Source organism: Limulus polyphemus, unplaced genomic scaffold (genome assembly GCF_000517525.1).
Source record: "Limulus polyphemus unplaced genomic scaffold, Limulus_polyphemus-2.1.2 Scaffold3, whole genome shotgun sequence".
In the NCBI taxonomy this organism is placed as follows: Eukaryota; Metazoa; Arthropoda; class Merostomata; order Xiphosura; family Limulidae; genus Limulus; species Limulus polyphemus.
The window spans coordinates 201,334-223,596 of record NW_013665613.1 but is presented as its reverse complement, the minus strand read 5'-3'; the positions used below and the strand labels follow the sequence as shown (position 1 = coordinate 223,596).

Sequence of the window (22,263 nt, the reverse complement as noted above, 5' to 3'; positions counted from 1 at the left end):
AATCTGTATGGTAGATTGGGTCAAAGGTCCAAATTCGGGAAACTCCCACCCAAATCGTGAGAGTTGGCAAGTCTGGTATTATATAAAGGTTTGGAGAAGATGATATGGTACATCACAAGTAGGGTTCATAATAAATTATATATAATGCAAAAGAACTAAACTTGATGTTAGAATTTGAAATGAAAAACTAGTTGTTTTTACTCTACTAAAATTGATCCAGGGGTTTGAACAAAATGCTATAATGTTTGAAGAAAATAGTGATATCATCCAACTAACAACAAGATATAATCCATCTAGTAGTAGTGTAAGGGTGTATATTTTGTGGAAATCTTTCCAAAACTATTGAAAATTTATAATTTTTATTTTCAGATTTCTTTTTACATATTTACCAGATCAACACCCAAAAATATTGCTAATGATAAACACTGTAAAAATTAAGTATGTCTACTTAGTACTAGTAATGTATTTATAGAGAAACAATTTTTACATAGAACTACAAAGCATATCATAATTATAATAGTGCAGTTTATTTTCCTTTCTTCCTCAAATGCCTGTTTTTTTAGTTTTAGTTTCCTTAACAATTATGTCAAAGACAAATAAGTAAAACCTCTAACAGTTATATCTTTCTCTCTTTAATGCCACTCTGTATTGGTTTTTATTGATTGTTCATATTTACTACCTTTTTCCACTTTAGAGGTTACACCAGCGACCAGTGTTCCTTCTCAGGCCTCAGGTGCAGGCGACACAATGGGGGATCTCTCTGCTTTTATATGTTGTGAGACTGAGCACTACATGGGTCAACTTTTGTCCCTAGATATTACCCAGGTTTCCCCTGAGCTGGCTGAACTTGTTCAGAATGACGAGGACTTTGATCATCTTGTTTCTTGCCTCCAGAGTTTGCTGTTCATTCCCATTTGCAACCTGAAGAATCACCTAGGTCTGAATCGGTATTTATGGATTTTGTATCTCAGGTTTTTGATGTTTTATCCCTTTCCCCTATCTCTTATTCACCTCGACCTTCCTTTTTACATGAAGAAGCTTCCCAACCATTTTGGGTTTTTTCTCCCTCCCCTGATATTTGAGTACATGCAGATCAATTTGTCTCACAATTAAGTGAGGGTATAATCATGCCGCACCCCACCAAGGACTTCTGATCAGTTCACCCTTTCTTACCATCATGCAGACTATCCATTTTTAGATCAGAAGTTATTACGTTCATTATTACCTATTTGGGGTGGCTCCTGAATCACATGTTAGTATTACCCATGCCCAATATTCTTGAATACATCATACCTTAACCAACCTCTTACAATATCTTTCTTCCATACACCTCCTCTCGGAGGCTCTCCACAGAAATCCTGAGGGGTTTTCGGCAGATACCCTTATATTTCTCTCCCCCATTATAGCCCACATTTCATCTTCGGCTTTGGTATAACATATATGTTTTTTTTGTCGTTGGAACCTTATAGTTTCGGGTCAATTTACTCTCAATGTATGTCAGAGATTTACATCTCACACCTTTTATGAGACATTATGTCTTTGATACAGTCCTGGAAACTATCAAGCCTTGGGTTGATAATGGGCTGCCACCAATCAACCCTTACAACTTTTGTATCCTGTTTGTCTTGGTCAGAGCCTCATATGCAACCTATTCTCGTTTCCCATCCTTCATCCTCCCAACCCTTACCCATTCCTTCTACTCAGAGTACTTCTTCTTGTCAATTTCCTTGATGACCATCACCGGTGACTACCTTGGGGGTTTGGGTCCAGTGGGAGTTCAGCTATTAGAGTTTCTTCCTCACTGGCATTCCTTTGTCAACCATCTATGAGTGATATGGGTTCTTTCAGAAGGATTCATTATATAGCTTCTTTCCCCACCTCTTGTTTTTCCTTGCCCCATTTCCTTCCCTCCTCCTTGAGATCCCGTGACCTGCCAGCATCTGTCAGAAGCAGTTCGAGAATTGCTTTTGCTGCAGACAATTGAACCAATTCACCATCCTTCCCATCTTTTCATTGTCCACAAGAAAACCAGGGATTGGTGGCCAGTCATTGATTTATCTTGCACTCTCCAAGTTCACCATGTAGTCTTTTCTCACCTTGAGATGGGCATTTTCCCCAGAGTTGTGGATGATGAAAATGGATGTCTCCAATGCTTACCTCCACATCCCAGTAAAACATTGTTGTTGACCTTACCCTTGGTTTGTCCATCTTGGAGTTGTTTACCAATTTTGGGCTCTCCCCTTCAGTCTTGCCTTGGCTCCTTATGTGTTTTGTCGCATAGTCCAGGCTTTTGCACATCATCTCCATGCTCTGGGGATGCAACTTCATTATTACATGAACATTTGGCTCCTTCTGAGCAGAAATTGGCCACTCATACTCCTTTCTGTGATAGCTTTGGTGGGCTGGTTGATCAAATTGGACAAGTCATTCCTTTGACCCACTCAATATCTAGTCCATTTGGGGATCTTTTTTAACACAAATATCAGTTTTGCTCTGCCTTCTCCTTTATGTCTTCATTCAATGGAACTTTTGGTTTACCATGCCCTCTCGGCTCAGTAACTTACTGCTTGCAAGGATCTATCGCTTTTGAGGATTTGGTCCTCCATGACTGCACTGGTCCCTCACAGTCATTCCCATATGAGATCCCTTTAGTGTGTGCTTCATGAACAATGGAACCTTGCTTTTGATCCTCTTTCCACCCCATTTCCTTTCCTACTTCCCTGGGAGATGATATGCAAAGGTGGCTGGACAAAGCCCATACGTTGACATTAATGCTGCTTCCTCCCACACATCCAGATTCACAGATGCATCCCTTCAGGGATGGGGGCATGGGTCAATCATCAAGAAGCTTTGGGCTGTTGTTTTGCAGAGGAAACCATCTTGCATATCAATTTTCTCGAACTTCTAGCAGTATGTTGGGCATTGAATCACTCCTTCCTTCTCACCTCTCATTGTCTAAGGATAGTTCATTCAGATAATTCTATGATGGTGGCATGCATCAACCACCAAGGGGACACCCAGTCCAGAGATCTATGTTTTGGACATTGGATCTATTATACTGGGCCCATGCACATCATATTCACCTAATAGCATGTCATTTGCCAGGTGCTTTCAATCTAGTCATGGATTGTCTTTCCTTGCCCCAACCAGATATATCTAATGGAGTGGCATTAGATCCACTCATTTTCAAGGATTTTTACCATTGGTAGGGTTCTACCCACTTGGATGCCTTTGCCACGAGCCTCAATACCAAGTTGCCCCTCTTTTGGTAACCTGTGCCAAATCTACAGGCTTTGATGGTCGATGCCTTCAGCCAGGATGGATTACAGAAATATCTATGTGTACCCTCCCATCTGCTTACTTCATTGGGTGATTTATTTTCCCAATCCACTCCTTGTTGGATCCTCCTGATTGCTCCCCTTTGGCCAGCTCAACCTTAGTTTCCTAGGTTGCAACATCGTCAAATTGCATCCTTGTTAGCTAGTTCCATACAGCCATCTTCCATGGAAGTATACCAATGCAAGTGGAAAGTCTTCTGCTGTTAGTGTGCTAACAGGTGGTTTCCTGTTGACACTCCTTCTGTGGCTCATGTGGGAGAATTTCTCACCTGGCTTTTCAATCGTGGATCTTCAGTCTCCTCAGTTTCCGGATATCGGGTCACCGTATTCCATATCTTCTGTTTTTCCCAATACCGTCGGGGTTTTACTTTTCCTGTTCTAACCATACTCATATGTAGAAGAGTGTAGAGGGAGTCACATGAGCATATCATGCTACTATTGGTTAAGAGATGATGCATGATGATTTACATGAGAGACATGTTGGAATATAGCAATTCCAACATGGGGGGAGCAGATTGCTTGTGGCATGCATAAAGAAAAAGTTCGACTATAGAGGGCAGCACTGTACGAGAATAACTAATCTTATGAGAGAGGTAAGTACTTATCGGAAATACATTTTCAGTATAAGAAAATTATAACTTTACCAACTTACAGATTTTTTTGGAAAGGGATTATGTGAGAACTATCAATGCTCTTTGCAACTACTATCAACCTGTTTTCATATAAACAACATAGTCGATTCTGTATTCTAAATAATGCATGCCCAAATTGTTGAAACGATCCAACACACTTCAAAGGTTGATTGGAAAAAATATTAAAACTATATAACGGCTTTGGAGTTTCCACAGTTTTCTAAAGAATATCTGTGGTCACTGAAAGCTGAAGCAGTCATTATCATACATATAAGAACATCTGTCTGAGGATGAACTGTATGATAAGTGGGTCACTAGTTACAGAGATGGTCTTTGTGCTTCAAATAAGGTTTACTCTCTCTCTGAAGTTACCATGATATTTCGAGTCCCCCACATATACTATCCTGGTATCGCTTGTGTTGCAAAGCACAAGAGTACACATAATATTAGTAATGTAGTTGCTGGGATGTAAATGATACAAGGAATACAGGCTCTCAAGACTGGCTACCATAACAAAGGATGTACAGAATGCTGTAATAACCACTAATGACATATCTGATGGGTCAAATGATGATTGAAGGTGGAATTTGAATGCTTAGTGTACATGGTATATGAAATGTAACATTTTTATGGGTGAATTATGGGTAAGTTTTAAAAAATGATTTTTGGTAATAGTGCAAAGTAATTTTCATGTTAAAAATAAAAATATTTTTATCTCAAAAATCTCAAATTTCCTTTGTGTAATCCCTAAAACCTCCTAAATGCATTTCAAACGTTTTTTTCAGTAAAACTATATAGTTTTTCTGTTATTTTCTCTACCCTATAGCAAAATGGGATCCTATCCACCCAAAAAAAATCGAAATATATCTAAATTATCATTATTCTTTCTAGAATGACTTCAAATTGTAACATGAAACTACATTTGTTTATCCTAAGTAGCTCTAAGTTTGTAATATTATACATCTATTATGATTAAATTTTATTGTTTTATTGTCCTTTGAACTGTGTCTAACTACTATCTGCACCATTATAAGTTATAAATCACTCGAGGAATGTGCAGCTCACATTATGCTATCGAATTACATTACCCACAAGTTTTTGTTCATTTTTTCTCATTGACCTTTTAACTTCTAGTTCTAAAACTTTGACAATTTTGAGCAATTCATTTTTGTTATATTTTTCTAGTTGGTTGAGGGAGGGTGATTCACAAAATCTTGATAATCAGACATGATCAAATCTTGTTGGCACTGATAGATATAAATTCAATTTTGATTTAGATCGAATTTTGTCTCTGATTCAGATCTCGGACATGAGCCTCCACTTTGTTATGTTACGTATTAGAATTTTAAATAACCTGAAATTGAGTTAAATGATATTTTAAATTTAGTAGCTAAATTGTATTGTATTATATGTCTGTGTTCGTTTGTTAATTTTTCATAGAAATTCTTACTGAGAAACTTCAGCGATACAAGTCTTTTTATAAATAAAACTAGTTTATTCTTTCTCAATTCAACTTTTCAATACACTTAATTTCCACAGTCACGTTAACTTAAACACACACTATAATTCACAACGATTGATTCATGCACTTTACTTACTTCCGCGCTTGACTCAATTGTCCGTCTTTATCTCTGCCTGTCTGCAGTTCAATTATCTATGCCATCACTTCTCGTCGGTCTTGTATATACAAAATAGAGGGTGTCTAGCAAACACTCGAGCCTTCAGGAACGTTTGAGATACTCATTACGTGTTACCAGCGTCACGTGACTTCCGCTGTCTTAACAGTATATTAGATTTAGCAGTTAAGTAAAAGCCGATATATAGTCAGTTTATGATATTTGCTAATAAGATTGATACACACAGTTTTCTTTTTTTTTAACACAAATACGTTTTAATATACACACACAACAATACAACTTACAATAACAGTTATTACAAACAATGATTTAAAAACAAAAGTTTCACAAACTTACAAGCAATATAAAGTTTTCTTTCTAGTTCGGAACCAGACAGATATTTTATCGAGGGTTAACGATGATCAAGTGAATTACGAGTTGACGTAGGTATAATTCACTTAACAGGGAGCTAGCTAGCTTTGTCCTTCGTTATTCACACGCCGAGTTTTCCACGGTGAAGTTATATAATGTTTTCGTAAAAAATACTAATGTCCAATGAGAATCCTCTGAAGTTAAACGATTTGTGATGTTCAAACTTTGTAAATGCTCCTGGTCAAATATCAGAAGTTTTTCGATTGATAAGCGTTAAAACAATCGCAGTTATAGCTAACGAAGTTTCTATCAAACGAATAATAGCTCCTCTCTTTCGCGCGTCGCGTGGGTTATGTTTAAAGGCGTTTGGAGTTTCTCGAAATTTCAGTTTTACGTAACAATACTGACGTTAACACAAGCATTTACGTACACACATATACTGTTGATTCTTGCTCTCGAGAATATCCTACAACTTTGGAGAATAGGTAGGAGTTTTTCAATACATGTTTAACAGTATAAGCTATGTATGTTTTTAAATATAAATTTAATCTAAACAAACGTCGATATTAAAATAAATATATAATAACAAATCCGTCACATAAGAAAAGATAATTAATAACGTCAACTACATATTAAACAACATTAAGAAATATATGAAGTAAAATAAAAATCCAACACTTACAAAGGAAGTAAAACTACAAAGATATTTGTTGCATTTGATATATATATATATAAATCTAGTTTGCCATTCATGTATACCTTAGTATATAATCCACAAGGTGGTTCTGAGGTGGATGTATATTGTGAATAAACTTTTTCAGATGTTTTTGCTTATTTAATAGTTTCATTCCAGAAGCATTTAAGGTGAATTTGGTCAAATTGCTTATTAATCGTGCTTCCAGGAGTGTAATTAATTATTCTGTGTTGGATAATAAAATACTTCGAATTAAAATTTTTTGAATCTTTGATGGTGATTTAATTAATAATAACATCGGTTAAATAGTAACTGTTCTGATCACCGTTAACGTTTCTTCACTAAACCGGTAATAATAACATTACCATATCTACAACAATAAAATATATATAAGAAGGAAGTTGTTTTTAATCCCTTTAGCCTATCAATTCAAAATTAGGGACGACTGGTAAAGGTAGCTTTTTTGTAGTTTTGCAAGAAATTCAGCAAAATTAAAGGTTACGACTATTAAACAGATGAAATCATTTAAGTTTTCCTCCCAGTTTCAAAACATTTAGCGATAAACTCATCCAATTATCGACCCTGGATATAATACTGTTCGACACTGCATACTGTTGGATGAATGATCTTAAATATTCACGTATACTAGCTAACTCGCATATGTCACAAAGGTAACCTTCACACGTAGCTCACGTCAAATCAAGTATGATTTAATTGAAGTAACTTATATTCAAAAATAAATTGTCTTATTTTTTCACTAAAATAATTTTTAGCAATTTTATATTAAGCTTCACTATTTTATTACAGACTCTGGAAGCCTTGGAAACTGAGATATTAAGACATTTCCGGATAAATATGTAGAAACGTTACTACTAGGTTAAGGAAGTTCATAAGTTACATATATATTTATATAGTGCTTTTTCTTTGTTTCTCCATATAATGATTTGTAGGCTGCATTCCTCTTAAGCTGGGTAAATCAGTATTAATATGAAACTTCAAGAGATGGAATGCAGTATTATAATCGAAAAAAATTCAAGTTCTCTATGGGTTTAGAAACGTTATTCTCTAGATGGTCTCGCATGAAAAATAGCCAATTGTAAGGACAGATACCATCTACTTTATATTTTTTCTATTTTTTTGCATAGTAAAAACAGATCGTAAGTAAAACACGTTCGTTTTGACGGCGTTTTTTACTATTAACCAAAACCTAGATAGAATTCATAAAGTTACCGTAATATGACGTTCTTTTGAGACATATCATCTAATTATCAAAAAACTATACTTTAAATTCTGATTCATAGTTAAATTTACCAACATATATTTTCGTCATTTCTAAAAATAATTGCCCAAATTTGTTAATTCAAATAAACGTTGATATTTAATAACGTATGTTTCATTTCTAAATGCAAGAGGGAGGCTGAAAACCCTTGATGCGTAGTAAAGTCGTTATATTTCCATTCATAATTACATACTTGATATAATTCTGTAAGAAAATTATACGTTTAATGCATTTTGCATGCACTACGCAATTTGGCTCCCTAAAGAGAAAAACTGTAGATAAAACTTTTAAGTTTTTGATATGCATGGTATAAATAAACATCATTAAAACAATAAGCTATGTAGATGCTATTCTAAGTATACGTTACTTTAATGTGTTTATTTTGTGCCTGCGAGAAACAATAAATGAAATAAGCAGTGTTTAGTAACCATGCTTCTAATACCGATAAAATGTTATGTTATTAATTAAATTGCTGCTTAACAATTAGTTGTGTTGCAAAGTTAAATTGGTTTTATTCCAAGATTCAAGAAATGTAATCATTGGTAATGAGAACAAGTATTTACAAAATATTTATTAAATTTTATTTAACTTTGCATTTGTACAACTTTCTGTATCTAGATATTCGTGAAAACGTTTCAGTGATGTCTAATTGTGTGTTTTTTATAATTCTTTAGAAATATAAACTTATTTCTTTAAAGGTGAGATAATCTATAAAGCTTCAATCTAGAATTTGATGAGAGAGTAAAAGTTTGATGATCAGCGCAAAATATTGAAAGTAAAATACACCTGAACATGAAATTACTTTTAATGAAGATTTTTCAAAGTGTTTTATTTTGATAGTAAACTGTAATTATAAAAGCTAATTTAAAAAAAAAGTAAAAGTAAAATAACCTAACTGTAGCTTATTATCAAATATGATTTTCAGGTATCTTTTTTCTTAGAACGTTCAAGTATTTTTTCCTAGAAACTAAATTTTCTATATTCAAAATACTAATGAATAAGATTTGTATTTGCAAGAAATCAATTAGTGCTGTCATCATATTCAGTTTAAGTTAATAAGCATGATATTTTGTAATCTATTTCTTTGGCAGATAGAATACTTTCTGAACAATATACAGTAAGAGGTTTTGAAATTTAATACAAAGTAATATGTTACTTTTAGGAATCAGAAAAACATTACCTGGTGCCAGATATATGAAAATAATAATAATAATGAGGGTTTATAGTTCACGTCCAATTGCCACAACATTGCTCCTCGCGCTTTGGGGTCGTAGGTGCGCTATGAGATAACAGTAATATTCTACTATTCGACCAGAGTAGTCCAAGAGTTGGTGGTAGGTGCTGCTGCTAATGACTGTTTGCCTTCACTTTAGTCTACAAGTTCAAAATTTGGACGCTTAACAAAAATATCCCTCGAGTAATCTTACTCGCATACCTCAAACCAGCAATGGTTTGTAATGATTTTTACGAAACAATGTTTAGCTTCTTCTTTTTTGTTTAATAATGATTGTAATATCTTCTGTCGCTTATATGATTATATAAAAATGTAAAACTCTTTAAAGTTTAAGTTCAGGTAGGTAAAAACTTCCTATTGTCAAACTTTTGATAACACAATCACCATAAATTCCTTGCTACCTAAAAATAATAAATAACCCGAAAGCAGTAAGTATTACAAACCAAAATATTATATTGATTCTACTGAATTCGATGTGATATGTTCTCTTGCCATTTTGTGATATGTGAAAATGTTTTTTGCAACAGTCTGGCTTTTCCTATAAGAAACTTAACGTTTGTTTCATCGATCAATGAAAATAGTTTTCTTTATGTATGTACTTATATACTATCAAATGTAAAAATACATGCGCATTGATTTAAACACGCACGCATTGTAAGAACAAGATTTGTACTGTATTATTTCATCTGTCAGTAATTTTTAGTTTTAGTTTGAAGCATACAAATCGTCGATTTTCATCCAAATGCTTTGCTAGTATCTCCAACACGTTCGAAAAATTGGTGGTGAATATTTCTATAATGGGACAATGTTTTCCTATACCTTCAGCTAACTGCTGTTTATGCTTGAATTATAACGATTTTAAAATATTTCCAAACACTGTGTTTGGCGTTCTTACAGTTCGTGGTGTTTTACTGTAAGTATTGATTGACGTAACAGAAAAGTGTGTTGCTTTGTGTTATATTATTTTTGCAGTATTATATATTTAAAATTTAAAAGTGTTCGAATAGAAAATAGTTTAGAACATCGAAGAATAAGATCGAAAGAAGGAAGGATAAATTATTTAAAAATATATTATTTTATTGAGGATTATCTGACATCATGAAGTTTAAAGAACAGTGTTTCATCAAGGATTCATCGAGGACAACTGAACAGTTAAAATGAATGTTAAAATATTAAATTCTTAATAAGTGTTTAAGTTTTTAAATTTATCTTTAACAAACAGCTTCTAAATGAAAAAAAAAACTAGTTGATTGATTTTTATTCCTAGCGTACAGCTATTAAAGAATTCCTTGTTAATATTCGAGGCATACGAGAAAATATGCTTTAAGACTCCAGCTTTACTGTGATCTTATTGATGCTTTACACTCACGATATTCCAGCTAATCAATAGATTTCCCCAGATACTGGTATACGTAGCCAACAGATACGAACTGTTCATTGAGAGAATTATTTTCAAGTTGCACAACCTTTCGATAAGTCTATAGAAGACTAAGTGCATTACAAGCCACGCACTTGTGCATTTTTAACATACAGTGTTTTTTATTTTATGTCTTGGATGGTTAGTTTCACTTTTGTTAGAGGAAAAGTTTCTAATTTCTCTGAAAATATAAAATATGATCAAACAATTCTTTTCTAAAGGAGAAAAAGTAAATACTCTTATTCTGATTGTTTCCTCGACTTACAAATAGCATAACAACCACATAAGTAATACTGAGTTACATTTTCGCTCTTTTTAATTAATGTTCTTTAGTTTGCTCAACTTTTAAAAGCGAAATATGTCAAAATATATGGTCTACATGATAAACATGACAATTTATATTAATTTTACTTATATAAAACAATGATTACAAATTCCATTGTGGTTTTGGTAATCCTCCTATTGTGTTTTTATTTTCTCTATAATAATTGTGTAATTATAATTCAATAGTTCTATAGTGTTTGAAATAAAAATTTTCATTAAGCCTTTGATGTTTTACAAATGTCTATATATTCTGAATGAGGAAAGACAGAGATATATACGACAAAGTATATAACGATATTTATGTACATTTTTAGTGTTACCAACCATTGTAATTTACGGAACGCGTAATAGAGGTGGCGCTAATAATACTTCGTCACATGATTGGGGCTATGAATAGGAAAGCGCCAGCTGTATTATGATAGATACATTGTGAGTCCATATTGTCTAGTATAGATACCGACTCGTTTAGATCTAAGAGGGAAACCCACACTGCATTCAGCCAAGTGTTGATATCAATGATTGCTGACTTTGTATGTGTTACTGTTGTTTGTTATTAAGCACAAAGCTACATTAAAGGCTATCTGTGATCTGCCCACCACGAGTATCGAAACCCGGTTTCTAGCAACTTTGTATGTGAATCATCAGTTATTTTGAAATGTTTTGTACAGATAGTCATACCCATTTTTATTTCTGACACTAAAAATATTGCAAAACGACTTGGAAGTTCTCATATCATTATGCACTATATGCATAGTTATTTGTTTTCAGAGGATAGAGAAGTCTGCAATGTATCATAGGTTTTATAGATGCATATATTTAATTACGTATACAGTTGATTACTTCATCACTTTTTATTAAAAAATATATGATATCAAGTAATGTGAGAACCCATGTTAAAGTTCAATATGATTTTAATGATAGACAATGTTGCAAGGTAGTGTTAATCTATTATTTAACAAGAACTGATAAGGTGAAACTCTAATTTGATGAAAAAGGTGACTTTGTAATATGAGCTGTTAAATCAAAATATAATGATTTGTCTCACCAGTCTTCGCTATATTCTAGCATAATATAACACTATAACCCATGAATAATATAAGGTGCAAATGTCAAACAATAATGTAGCACATGAGGACCTTTAAAAATATAGATAAGATCATATTTTAATGCAACATTTGTAAACTGAAATGATAATGTACTGTAAGAAGATAGTTATGTGAGACAAAGGCGTATCAGGAATGAACTTTAACAAAATATGAATGAAGAGAAATCAACCGGCATTATATCGTAAAACTAGCCCTTAACGTGTGAGCTACATTAGTTTACACTGTACATTTTGAGATATGATTCAGGTATGAAAATGTAAGGAGCTCATAGTGAGTCAACAGGTAATATTTTATTAATAATGTAGTAGTATGATTTATTGAAATGAGTAATACTAGAAAGTGTTAATGATTTAGTTCTCCAAGTTGATTGTAAAACGTTCATTTTTAAGTGCTAGCAATCCAAGGCTCGAACCTGAGGAAAAGATAAAATAAAAAAAGGTCACAAACGTGATCTTTCGTGCTTAACTAGTTCTTCTCTTACGTTGGTTGAAAACAACAAATGAGGCTCTATATTTCCTGTACATAGCCAAGGTAATTAAAGAGGTAAGCATTCGCGGGCGAATGCAACATGTCTGGCCACACAATCCCAACATGGCCAATTTTGACACTGGAAAAAGCGTGAAAAATCTAAAATTGTCTATATCACAACTAAACTGCAAAGAAATTTATATTTTTACCAAATCCCATGTAAGTTGGTCTAAACAAGGCTAAGTAATTAACCAAAACTCCTAAAATTATGAGTTTATTTAACTATTTGAACCCCTTAAAATGACTAAAAATGGGCATATCCCACACTTATGTATATGTATGGCAGCTGCAGAAAAGTGTGCTTTTTATCAAATACGACCGAGTAACTGGCCCAAACCCCCCAAAATATGCTTTTTTGTTAGCTCTGACCCCATAAAAAGACTTAAAATAAGCAAATACAATTGTTCTTGTGTGTCAATGTGTTGAGCACATGAAAATTTACATTTCATTTTAATTGTTGTAACTATGACTACACAGAACCTCAAAATACACATTTTTGATTTTACCTTTGATCCCATAAACTCCTTAAAAAGGCCTCAACTAAAAAAAAATAAAAAAAACGTCTGGGTGTATTGAACAAAGATATAATCCTACCAAATTTCAACTCAATTAAGTTATGGCTACAGATAGAAAAATGTTTGGAAGAAGACGAAAGAAAGTTAGAAGAACGATTTGTCTCTCTGCGGAGACATAATAAGGTGTTTGAGGTGTTAGAGAATAGAATAAGGTGTTTGAGGTGTTGAAGAATAGTGTCAAATCCGAATTTAAACGATAACTTATTTGTCAACTGATTTTATTCATAAACTTTCCGATTAAAAAGTAACTTTAAGGCAATGAGTTTATATATTTAATAAGCAATTTCGTTTTCTTTTTATCAGTCTGTTATAGCTAATATTTATTTTAGGATAGTGCAACAAGCTTCGTCATTTTGAAATGCTTGTGCAAATAAACACATTATCATCACTTTAAATATTACTGTACATGAATATTAGTGTTGTTTTGCGCTTGTGTTTTGTCAAAACAACACTTTGCAATGAAAATAAATTTCATTAATTGATATTTATTTAGTCTATAGATCCATTTATAAGCTACGCTTCACAATTTCTCGTTTTTTGTGGGGTTTTTTTTCAGGGGAATTTGGTACAATAATCGATAAATGGTCGAAAAAATCTAAGAATGCTAATTTAGTATTTAGGTGTGCTATACAGTAGAATACGGATTTCACTATATATATATAATCATGCTAAATTGCATGTTTTGATATAGTTATAGGGGCGTAATATCTGAAACTTTAATATAGAACTAAACTTTTAATAAAGAATCATTCTTCTTGTTTACAGGTTTTTCTCTATTACTCATTCAATTACATTACTGTATGCGACGCATCAGCAGAAGATGTTACGGAGAATTATGTTACCGGAATGCCAAGGTTAATAAGGCAAGCATGATATTAACGAAGCAGGCCATGTTAGTGTCATTTAATGAGTATAGTGGAAGTATGCATAAAATTTTGCAATCAGTAATTTAATATATTTCAACGCTAACACAGAATGGATATACTTACAAGTTGTATGCTAAATGCACTTATATATTAAGCATCAATAAAAACTATTTTTGTAAGTTAAATTTACTTTCAAATTTACACGTGCTGCTATACAATAGAAACGTGACTTTTCATTATAACGAATAGATGGTTAATGTTCTTCATTTAAGAATGTATTAATAAGAGAAACAGAAGCTTAGGCATATAGCAGTTGGTGTATGCTATTTACGCAATTGAGAAAACTATGTATTAACAACCTTTGTAATCATGTTCTTATACTGCTCCTTTTTATAACTTATTCATATAGATGTCTGCACTGCAAGAAATTTGGAATCATACATTAAACGAAACGTGTTTATTCAAATAAGCTATATAAAAGCAATACTACTTATCTCTATGACTTTTGACTTACACTGAGGCAGAAAGATTTCTCTTTTTTACAACATTCGCGTTACCTATTCGCATCAGTATAAAACCCATTTCTTTTTTGCGTTGTGTTTTTTTAACCCTTTTGATAACCATTTGTAATTGTTTATAACAAATGTGATATGTTTTATCTATATTTAAAATGCTATCACATTTGCTCCCCATATTTGAATTGCACTATAAAATTTAATAAGCAAGCTAACGAATAAAGATATTATTTCAATATCTGCTAATTGTTAGCGTCTTTTGCGATAAGCTATGCTACATATGAATTATAACATACGTTCAATAGTTTGTACATTTATGTCTTAAAATAGTGTTAACAATTAAACTTCAAAAATCTAATAAAAATATTTAGTTGAATTTATTCTATTAAGTTTTTTTGTGGCTTATTGTTCAGATTAGAAAGTCAAATAATTTAATTTTGGTTGATTTTACAAATAACATGTACAGAGGATTGTTTTTCATGGTTGTACACGAAGAGAGTGATATAAAAGAGTCACAGGACATGAAATTTGTATAAGGTTTATAGATCCACCAATTAAATTCGCCAAATTTTTCAACACCTTATCTTAATTAGTAGGAGTGTTTTGTGTATAGTTTGTCTAGGATTTTAATGGTTGAATGATAGTACATTTCTCGAGCATCTTACTAATCAATGTTTTTTTGGGGGTAGGGAAATTCATTCAGAAAAAATTCTTAATTCTTACTTTTTATATCTTATATTGTTTAATGAAATATTTTAAAAATGTCTGGAATTTTAGTTTAAATGGCATGGGTGAAAAAGGAATTGTGTGATGCGTTGTTAACTTTCCTTTTCTAGAAAATTTTTGTTGGCTGTGCGGCTTAGACATTTAAACTTATTGCAGAGATCAACTAACAGAGAAGGATATCAAAAGACCATAACAGTTCAGTTAACGGCTAGTTGAGATACCCAGTTGATTTCGTTGTCATTGTCAGTTCGCTTAAAGTAGGAGGTGAACGAGGAGTATTTCTTTAGAACGTATGCGGAAATTAAAGGAGCGTGACTCTATGCTACGAATGAAACGATCCACATTTCACGCTTCTAAGAATTTATCGTTTGGGTTACTTCATTTTCCTTTCGTCGTTATTTATTTGACAAGATTCGTCTTGTGGAACTTAAGAGCATATTTGTTGAGTCTTAGAGGCTACTTTTCAAGAGAAGTCTTAAAGCGTAATGCAGCGAAAGAGGTTTAACATCTCTAATACAAATATTAACAAATGTTCCTTATTTAAAATAAGAAGGTAAATGTTTTGAATAGAATTTCCATGAAACAATCCACAATGCATGAAGTAAGATTTAATCTGAATATATTTTGCTGTTCGTTCGTGATAAATATATTTTGAATGCTATATGAAGAAATGAACTTAACTTAAAAGCAGACTGAACAAACAAAATATCGAATAAATGAGTTTCTGTCTCGCTATTATCTTATGCCCAAGATATTGTGTAATGCCAGAAAAGGCGATATATGTGAATTTAATGTGTTTTTTGCACTGTAGCTCATTTACGTCAACACGTGTGGCATTACGTCACTTATGCCACCTTATTAATATTTGAACAGAATAAAAAAGTGAAAACAAACTATTCTCATCAGTTAAATTTTGAAAACAATGCTTATTTATTAATGTATGTATATTTCTGTGACTTTTGAATGTAAAATGCACTATTTATGCAATCAGTGAATATTTCAATATGGCCCCTCTTCCTCCTTGAACAAGCCTTACTTTAACGGCATTTTTAACCATAGTTAGTTACATAGTTGTAACTTCGTATGTAAATAATAACAACAAAAACACAATGAAAAGTTAGTAAGTCATATGATTAATTTAAGTAGTTAATATATCGAATAAATAAAATCACGAACAGTACATTTTTTGTGTTGAGGATTCATCTCAGTAATTTAGATTTAGGACTTAACAATGATCATTAAAATTTAAATGTCAAGAAAAATCATAGTGTATTTAGAATATAGAGATGTAAAATGATTGAATTGTAAAGATAAAACAACTAGTGTAAGATGATACAGACAAGAAGAAAATACAAATACCGTAGTTCTCTGTCACTGCCCCCCAGTGGCACAGTGGTATTTCTGTGGACTTACACTCCTAGAAACCGGGTTTCGATACTCGTAGTGGGCAGAGCACAGATAGCCCATTGTGTTAGCTTTGTGCTTAACTACAAACAAACAAAATTTCTGTCACTTGGGCCTGGTATGACCTCGTGATTAAGACGCTCGACTGGCAATCCGAGAGTCGCGAGTTCGAATCCCCGTCACCGAATATGCTCACCCTTTCAACTGTGGGGCGTTATAAGTGGTAACCAATCCCACTATTCGTTGATGAAAGAGTAGCCCAAGAGGTGGAGGTGGCTAATGTTAACTAACTGCCTTCCCTCAAGTCTATCACTGCTAATTAAGGACGACTAACGTGGATAACTCTCGTGTAGCTTTGCGTGAAATTCAAAACAAACCTAATCTCTGTCACTTTTGATGATTCTAAGACTGCCATGCTGAAATTGTAAAAATTCATGGTTGTTATCAACAGAATATTGAATCACTTGTTATTTTTAGTAGCCAGCGATACAAATTCTTTCATTTATATATTAATCAGGCTCTCAGTTTGCTTTATAAAAGTATGCCTTGTTTTTTCAACAAAGTCTGACACCACATCTTCAAAGTTCACTGAAAGATAATAATAGTTCTGTTTGATTCAGTTTTGCCGCGATTCTTTGAAAGTGTTTAGATATATGAGGTTTAGCTTTCAGAAAAAAATGACAAATTATAACGTTAATTTTTAGATATGAAATTACCGCAGACACTTTCTATTATTAGAGTTACGAACATTATTTGAACAGTCTGTCACCGAGTCAGAATGACATTTTAGTGTGCTGATCCCCAAATAAAGCTTTTAGATATTCTCTTTTTTAAATCCTGAATAGAGATCTGAACTCGGTATATGCGATCTGAATTGTCCACAACCGTGAACGAATTCGCATGGGTTTCCACGCTATGAGGGAATAAAACCCATATCCCCATCCAAAATTTCACAAGAAAGCGATAGTGGCTGCACGTGTTGTGCAATACAAGATCTTTTTCCTCAGCTCTGTAACACCTTTAATTCTGCGTATTTGAGAGTTCTTTCGAGAGAGAATCTCGATAAAGGTTCAACGAAGCTTACTTTCCGTTGTAAGATGGCTAAATGCGGTTCTTGCTTGAAGTGAACACTTCTACTATTTTGTGCAAGAGGAACATATTAAGGCCGATCCCCTAAACCCCGTATCTTAGTTCTTTTTTTTTAAGTCAACATATCAAGCACTTTAACAGAGCACATTCTAACTTGAATACCTGACAACCCTTTGTATCTCACTCAATCCCCCGATTTCGGTCTTATCAACTCGCAGACTAAGTGCATATTTATTAATGATAGTGAATCTTGTATCTGCAAATGTAAGTAATTACGATGATCTATTGAAATATTGCTGGTTTCGTCAAAAACACACACATACCTTTTTGATTACTTTTTGTCTTTATCTCAAATATCTTATTGGAGTAGCTATTTCACTGTAATGCAATCAATCTCTATACTCACTACTGACAAAGCTATTTATACAGTTGACATCCAATTGAACCAATTTTTATTATGATAGTAATTCAGTATAGGTGTGAAAGTTAAGTCCACAAGATATTGTAAAGTGTCTTTTTTGATTGTGGCCACTTCGTCTGCAACTGATTCACAGATGTCGGGAGAAGATTGCGGGGAGGAGTGTGCATGATGTTTCAGTTACCCATGTTTCAGTGCTCTTTCTCTAATTATCGCCACCCGGTATTTTTATAAAGGTTACCTTGTGTGACAGCAATTGTAATCCAACATATAATCCATTTTTATTTCCATAGTTTTGATTTGAAAAAAAAAAGAAGAAAAACAAACACACACACTTATTTCCATTGAAATCAACAAATCACGTGTGAAAAATAGAATCCCAAACTGCACAAATACTGTAATGAGCGCCCCCTTTTGAGTTTGCAACGCCCCCGGGGGCGTTAATGAGGTACAATACATTAGTAGAAATAATTATGTTAACAACAGTTAGTTGCTTCCATTTTTAGGAAGAAATAAAGAAATTACAACTGATTATACAAATCTGTCTTTCAGTTGTTGAACATATAAATGCATCCAAGAGCTCTGTTTCGTTTTGACTTATTTACTGTAATACGGACCAAAAAACGTGTAATTTTGTAATATGACTTCTAATGAAATTCCTTACAAAGCTGGTACACGAAATGTTCACCTTTATCATCCCAATAAATTGTTTTCCTACTTTACTGAAATTTCTTAGGGTGTATACGTTCGAAAAGTCGTACACAGATTATTAAAAACAGTGGAATGTTTCCTTATACGAATATTTTGAAGACCAAGCGACACTAAGTCACGTGATTACAGTTCTTGGAAAACTAACTTGAAACCACATCAAAGTCCCGCTTTACTTAAGTGTACACACTAAATCGGGGAAAATATTACCCTTTCGGCCTTTAAATAATGAGCATAGATTTGACGATCATTTCGCAACCCTCTGTTCCTTTAGAAAGGTTGAAGAGGAAAAGAAAATACATAAAGTGTAACATCTCACAAAAAGTTTCAAGTTGCATTTTCATTAAATATATTTAGCTGCATACTACACAAAAATACGCACATCTTCATCATTCATCTGTGTTCAAACACATGTGACTTCCAGTGATAACAACATAAGGAATAGAAATAAAACCTTTTATATATACATAGTGCATTCATCGAATAACATTTATATTTCCTGTTACGGTAGATAGGCTTAGCTCTGTAGGCATTTAGAAAATATGCAAAAAATGTGTAAAAAAAGGTTATGTTTTGTTCTTCAATTTTTAGTGGTTCTCCAGAGTTTTAAAGTAGAAGTTTATGACGACTACGTGGTAACCGGAAACACTGGGGTGTTGAGATGTCGCATTCCTGATCTCGTAAAGGAATACGTCACAGTGACGGCATGGCTACAGGATGGATTATTTATCATCAGGGGTTCTTCAACGGCAAGTATGTTTGTTACGACTCAAGTAACTTATAAAATATTTGACGTGCTATTATATCTCTGCAACTAGTGTTCGTCCTACCTATGCCATTTGGGGTGATACATTCCTTTCAAATCGATATGTATGTAGCAAATATTAATATTTAATTTATAAATTCGGAAAATATCTCATGCATGCTTACTTTGTGTGTGTGCATTTTAGGTACGTTATCTAAAAGAACTTTATGTTTCATTAATTTCCTTTATTTTATCTTAACAACCAAAAGTACCCGTCCCCAGTGACGGGGATGTTTAAATTGATTTATCAAAGTAAATTATTGCATGAACTTTAAAAAGGTTAATTGTATTACACTCTTAATCTCACTCAGAGCCAAAGCTCTGAGCTACTTATATCGCCCACCGCGAAAAGTAATTGTTAAGAATTTCAGTCATGCTAAAAGCTGCTCAACAATAACATACGATAAATCTACATTTTTATTCATTAAGTTACGTTATATTTTCAATTGTGAATGATAGTGTGATTAATCCCTATCATTTTAGTGTAGAATATCCTACTTGGGAAATAATATTTGGCATCAACATTTGGCATTTGCTTGTTCTCCCATCATCTCAAAAGTGAATGTTGTGCTTTGCTAACGTGCGCAGCTTTTCAAACGGGAGACAGACAAACGCTCGGACAGTGTGTGTGTATGTGTGTGTCTATTTTAGAGCAAAGCCATAATAGTTATTTTCTGTGTCCACCGCGGGGAATCGAACCTCGTATCTTAGCATTGTAAGTTCCTATGCTTACCGTTGTCCCAGCGGGAGACCGCTCGGACCGACACCACTGTTCGCAATATATATAAAATTGCAAAAGACGTACTTAAAAACGCATGTTTTACTGAACTCTTATGCCTGAGATTTTTACAATCGATACTTTTACGTGATAATGCCTACAAGGCATTTCAAAAATGATATCAGATATTCTTTTCTCATTTTCGATGCATACGTATTACAAATGATAAGCAAATTGTCATTCAAATGATGTCTGTCTTCGATGAAATATTATCGTTGTGTGATTTTTATTTCTTTTCATTTTGTTCAAACAGAGGCAATATTTATTAATTTTCCTCATTAAACACTCAATTTCAGACGTAAGTGAAATATTGTAAATGATTTACGAGCATATATAAAATAAGTCACTTTTTTTCTCTCCCTGTAATAAACATTTCTTTTAATTTTATGAATTACACGTCATACTTCGTTGTGGCAGTTTTTGCAACTGTTAAGTAATTTTCAAAATAAAGAAGAAAATAGCTTTAGAAACCTAAGAAGACTTTCCAAAAATAACTTATAATAACATTTCTACTTAAGTACTTGACAAAAGACTATCTAAAATTACATAAGAATAGGACAAATTCAACTGTTCAAATATTATTTTTGTTTTAATTTTTTTTGTTTCATCATAATTTATATTTTTCAAATGTTTATGCAACGTGATCTTTGTGTTATATATAAGTTGTACCAAGAAATTTGATACAAATGAAATATTGTATTTTATTTTCAAATAATAATTTCCAACATAATATATTGAAACAATATATCATCTGACTACCTTTTCCTGTCTTATATAGTATACTTAAGTAATTTTTCATGGGTGTATTAAAGGCTTAGTTGACTGATCTTCTTTAAGCCTGATATCTATGTGTTCACGGTGCATCTCAATTTAAAATTTTCAAACAACGAAGTATAACTAATTTATTAGATAATTAGTTTGGATTTTTTTTCTACTCGATTAACCTTTAAGTATTTTCCACTAAATTTCTTCAGCTATTACAATTGAGAATTACTTAAAGATAATTAACTTTAAGCCAAAATAAGATTCAAAACTTCAATAATTCTGAAGATAATGTAGTTGATATAGTACCTCCTTACCATGTTATTATAACAAGTGGTTTTATTCATCAAAAGATAACTTTGGTTGTTGGAAAAAACGCATATTTAACAAGCTAAAATAAAGATACTGTTTAAAGATTATATATTTAATTTATATTACGTACTGTAAATTATATATTACAATGAATTAAGTCCCCCAGTGGCACAGCGGTATGTCTGCGGAGTTACAACGCTAGAAACCGGATTTCGATACCCGTGGTGGGCAGAGCACAGAAAGCCCATTTTTGTAGCTTTGTGCTTAAACTACAAACAAACAGACAATGAATGAAAATCAACTTTGAATAGAAACAAGAGAACGTATGTATTTGTTTCTTAGGAAAGAACTCTAGGAGCAAGAAACATCTAAGTGTTTCTAACCCAGCATTTAGAATTCGATTCTGCAAAATACTTACAAAGCTTTTTGTATATAATGATGTATACAATGGTGCGAATATTTATTGCATCATTCAATTTGTTCACCTTTATCTTCAGGATCATCGTCTATTTCGAGACCCTAATGCATGTAGGTGCAAATGTGTTTCATGGATGATGCAGTACTGTTTGATTATTAGATCAGCAGCTTTATAGGCTATATGGGTATTGTATCAGCCGTTACTTGGTTATAAAAAGACGATCTTACTGAGAGTTAGTTTAGAAGCCTATCTGCTAAAACGTGCGTGTGATGTTATCATGGCAAAGGGTTACGAGTTAACTCCACGGAAAAAACAGTCATTGTTTATTTGAGCAAAGAGGTACTTTC

At 32.9% G+C, this 22,263-nt stretch overlaps 1 protein-coding gene across 1 annotated transcript in view; it reads left to right on the top strand.

Moving 5' to 3' along the window:
• The window catches only part of LOC106468317 (Down syndrome cell adhesion molecule-like protein Dscam2), a 109,042-nt gene that overhangs the window by 12,419 nt on the left and 74,360 nt on the right, over positions 1 to 22,263 (top strand). Inside the window, exon 3 of the mRNA XM_022399003.1 lies at positions 19,433 to 19,594. Within this exon, the coding sequence (XP_022254711.1) occupies positions 19,433 to 19,594 (162 nt within the window). The remainder of the gene's footprint in view (positions 1 to 19,432; positions 19,595 to 22,263) is intronic.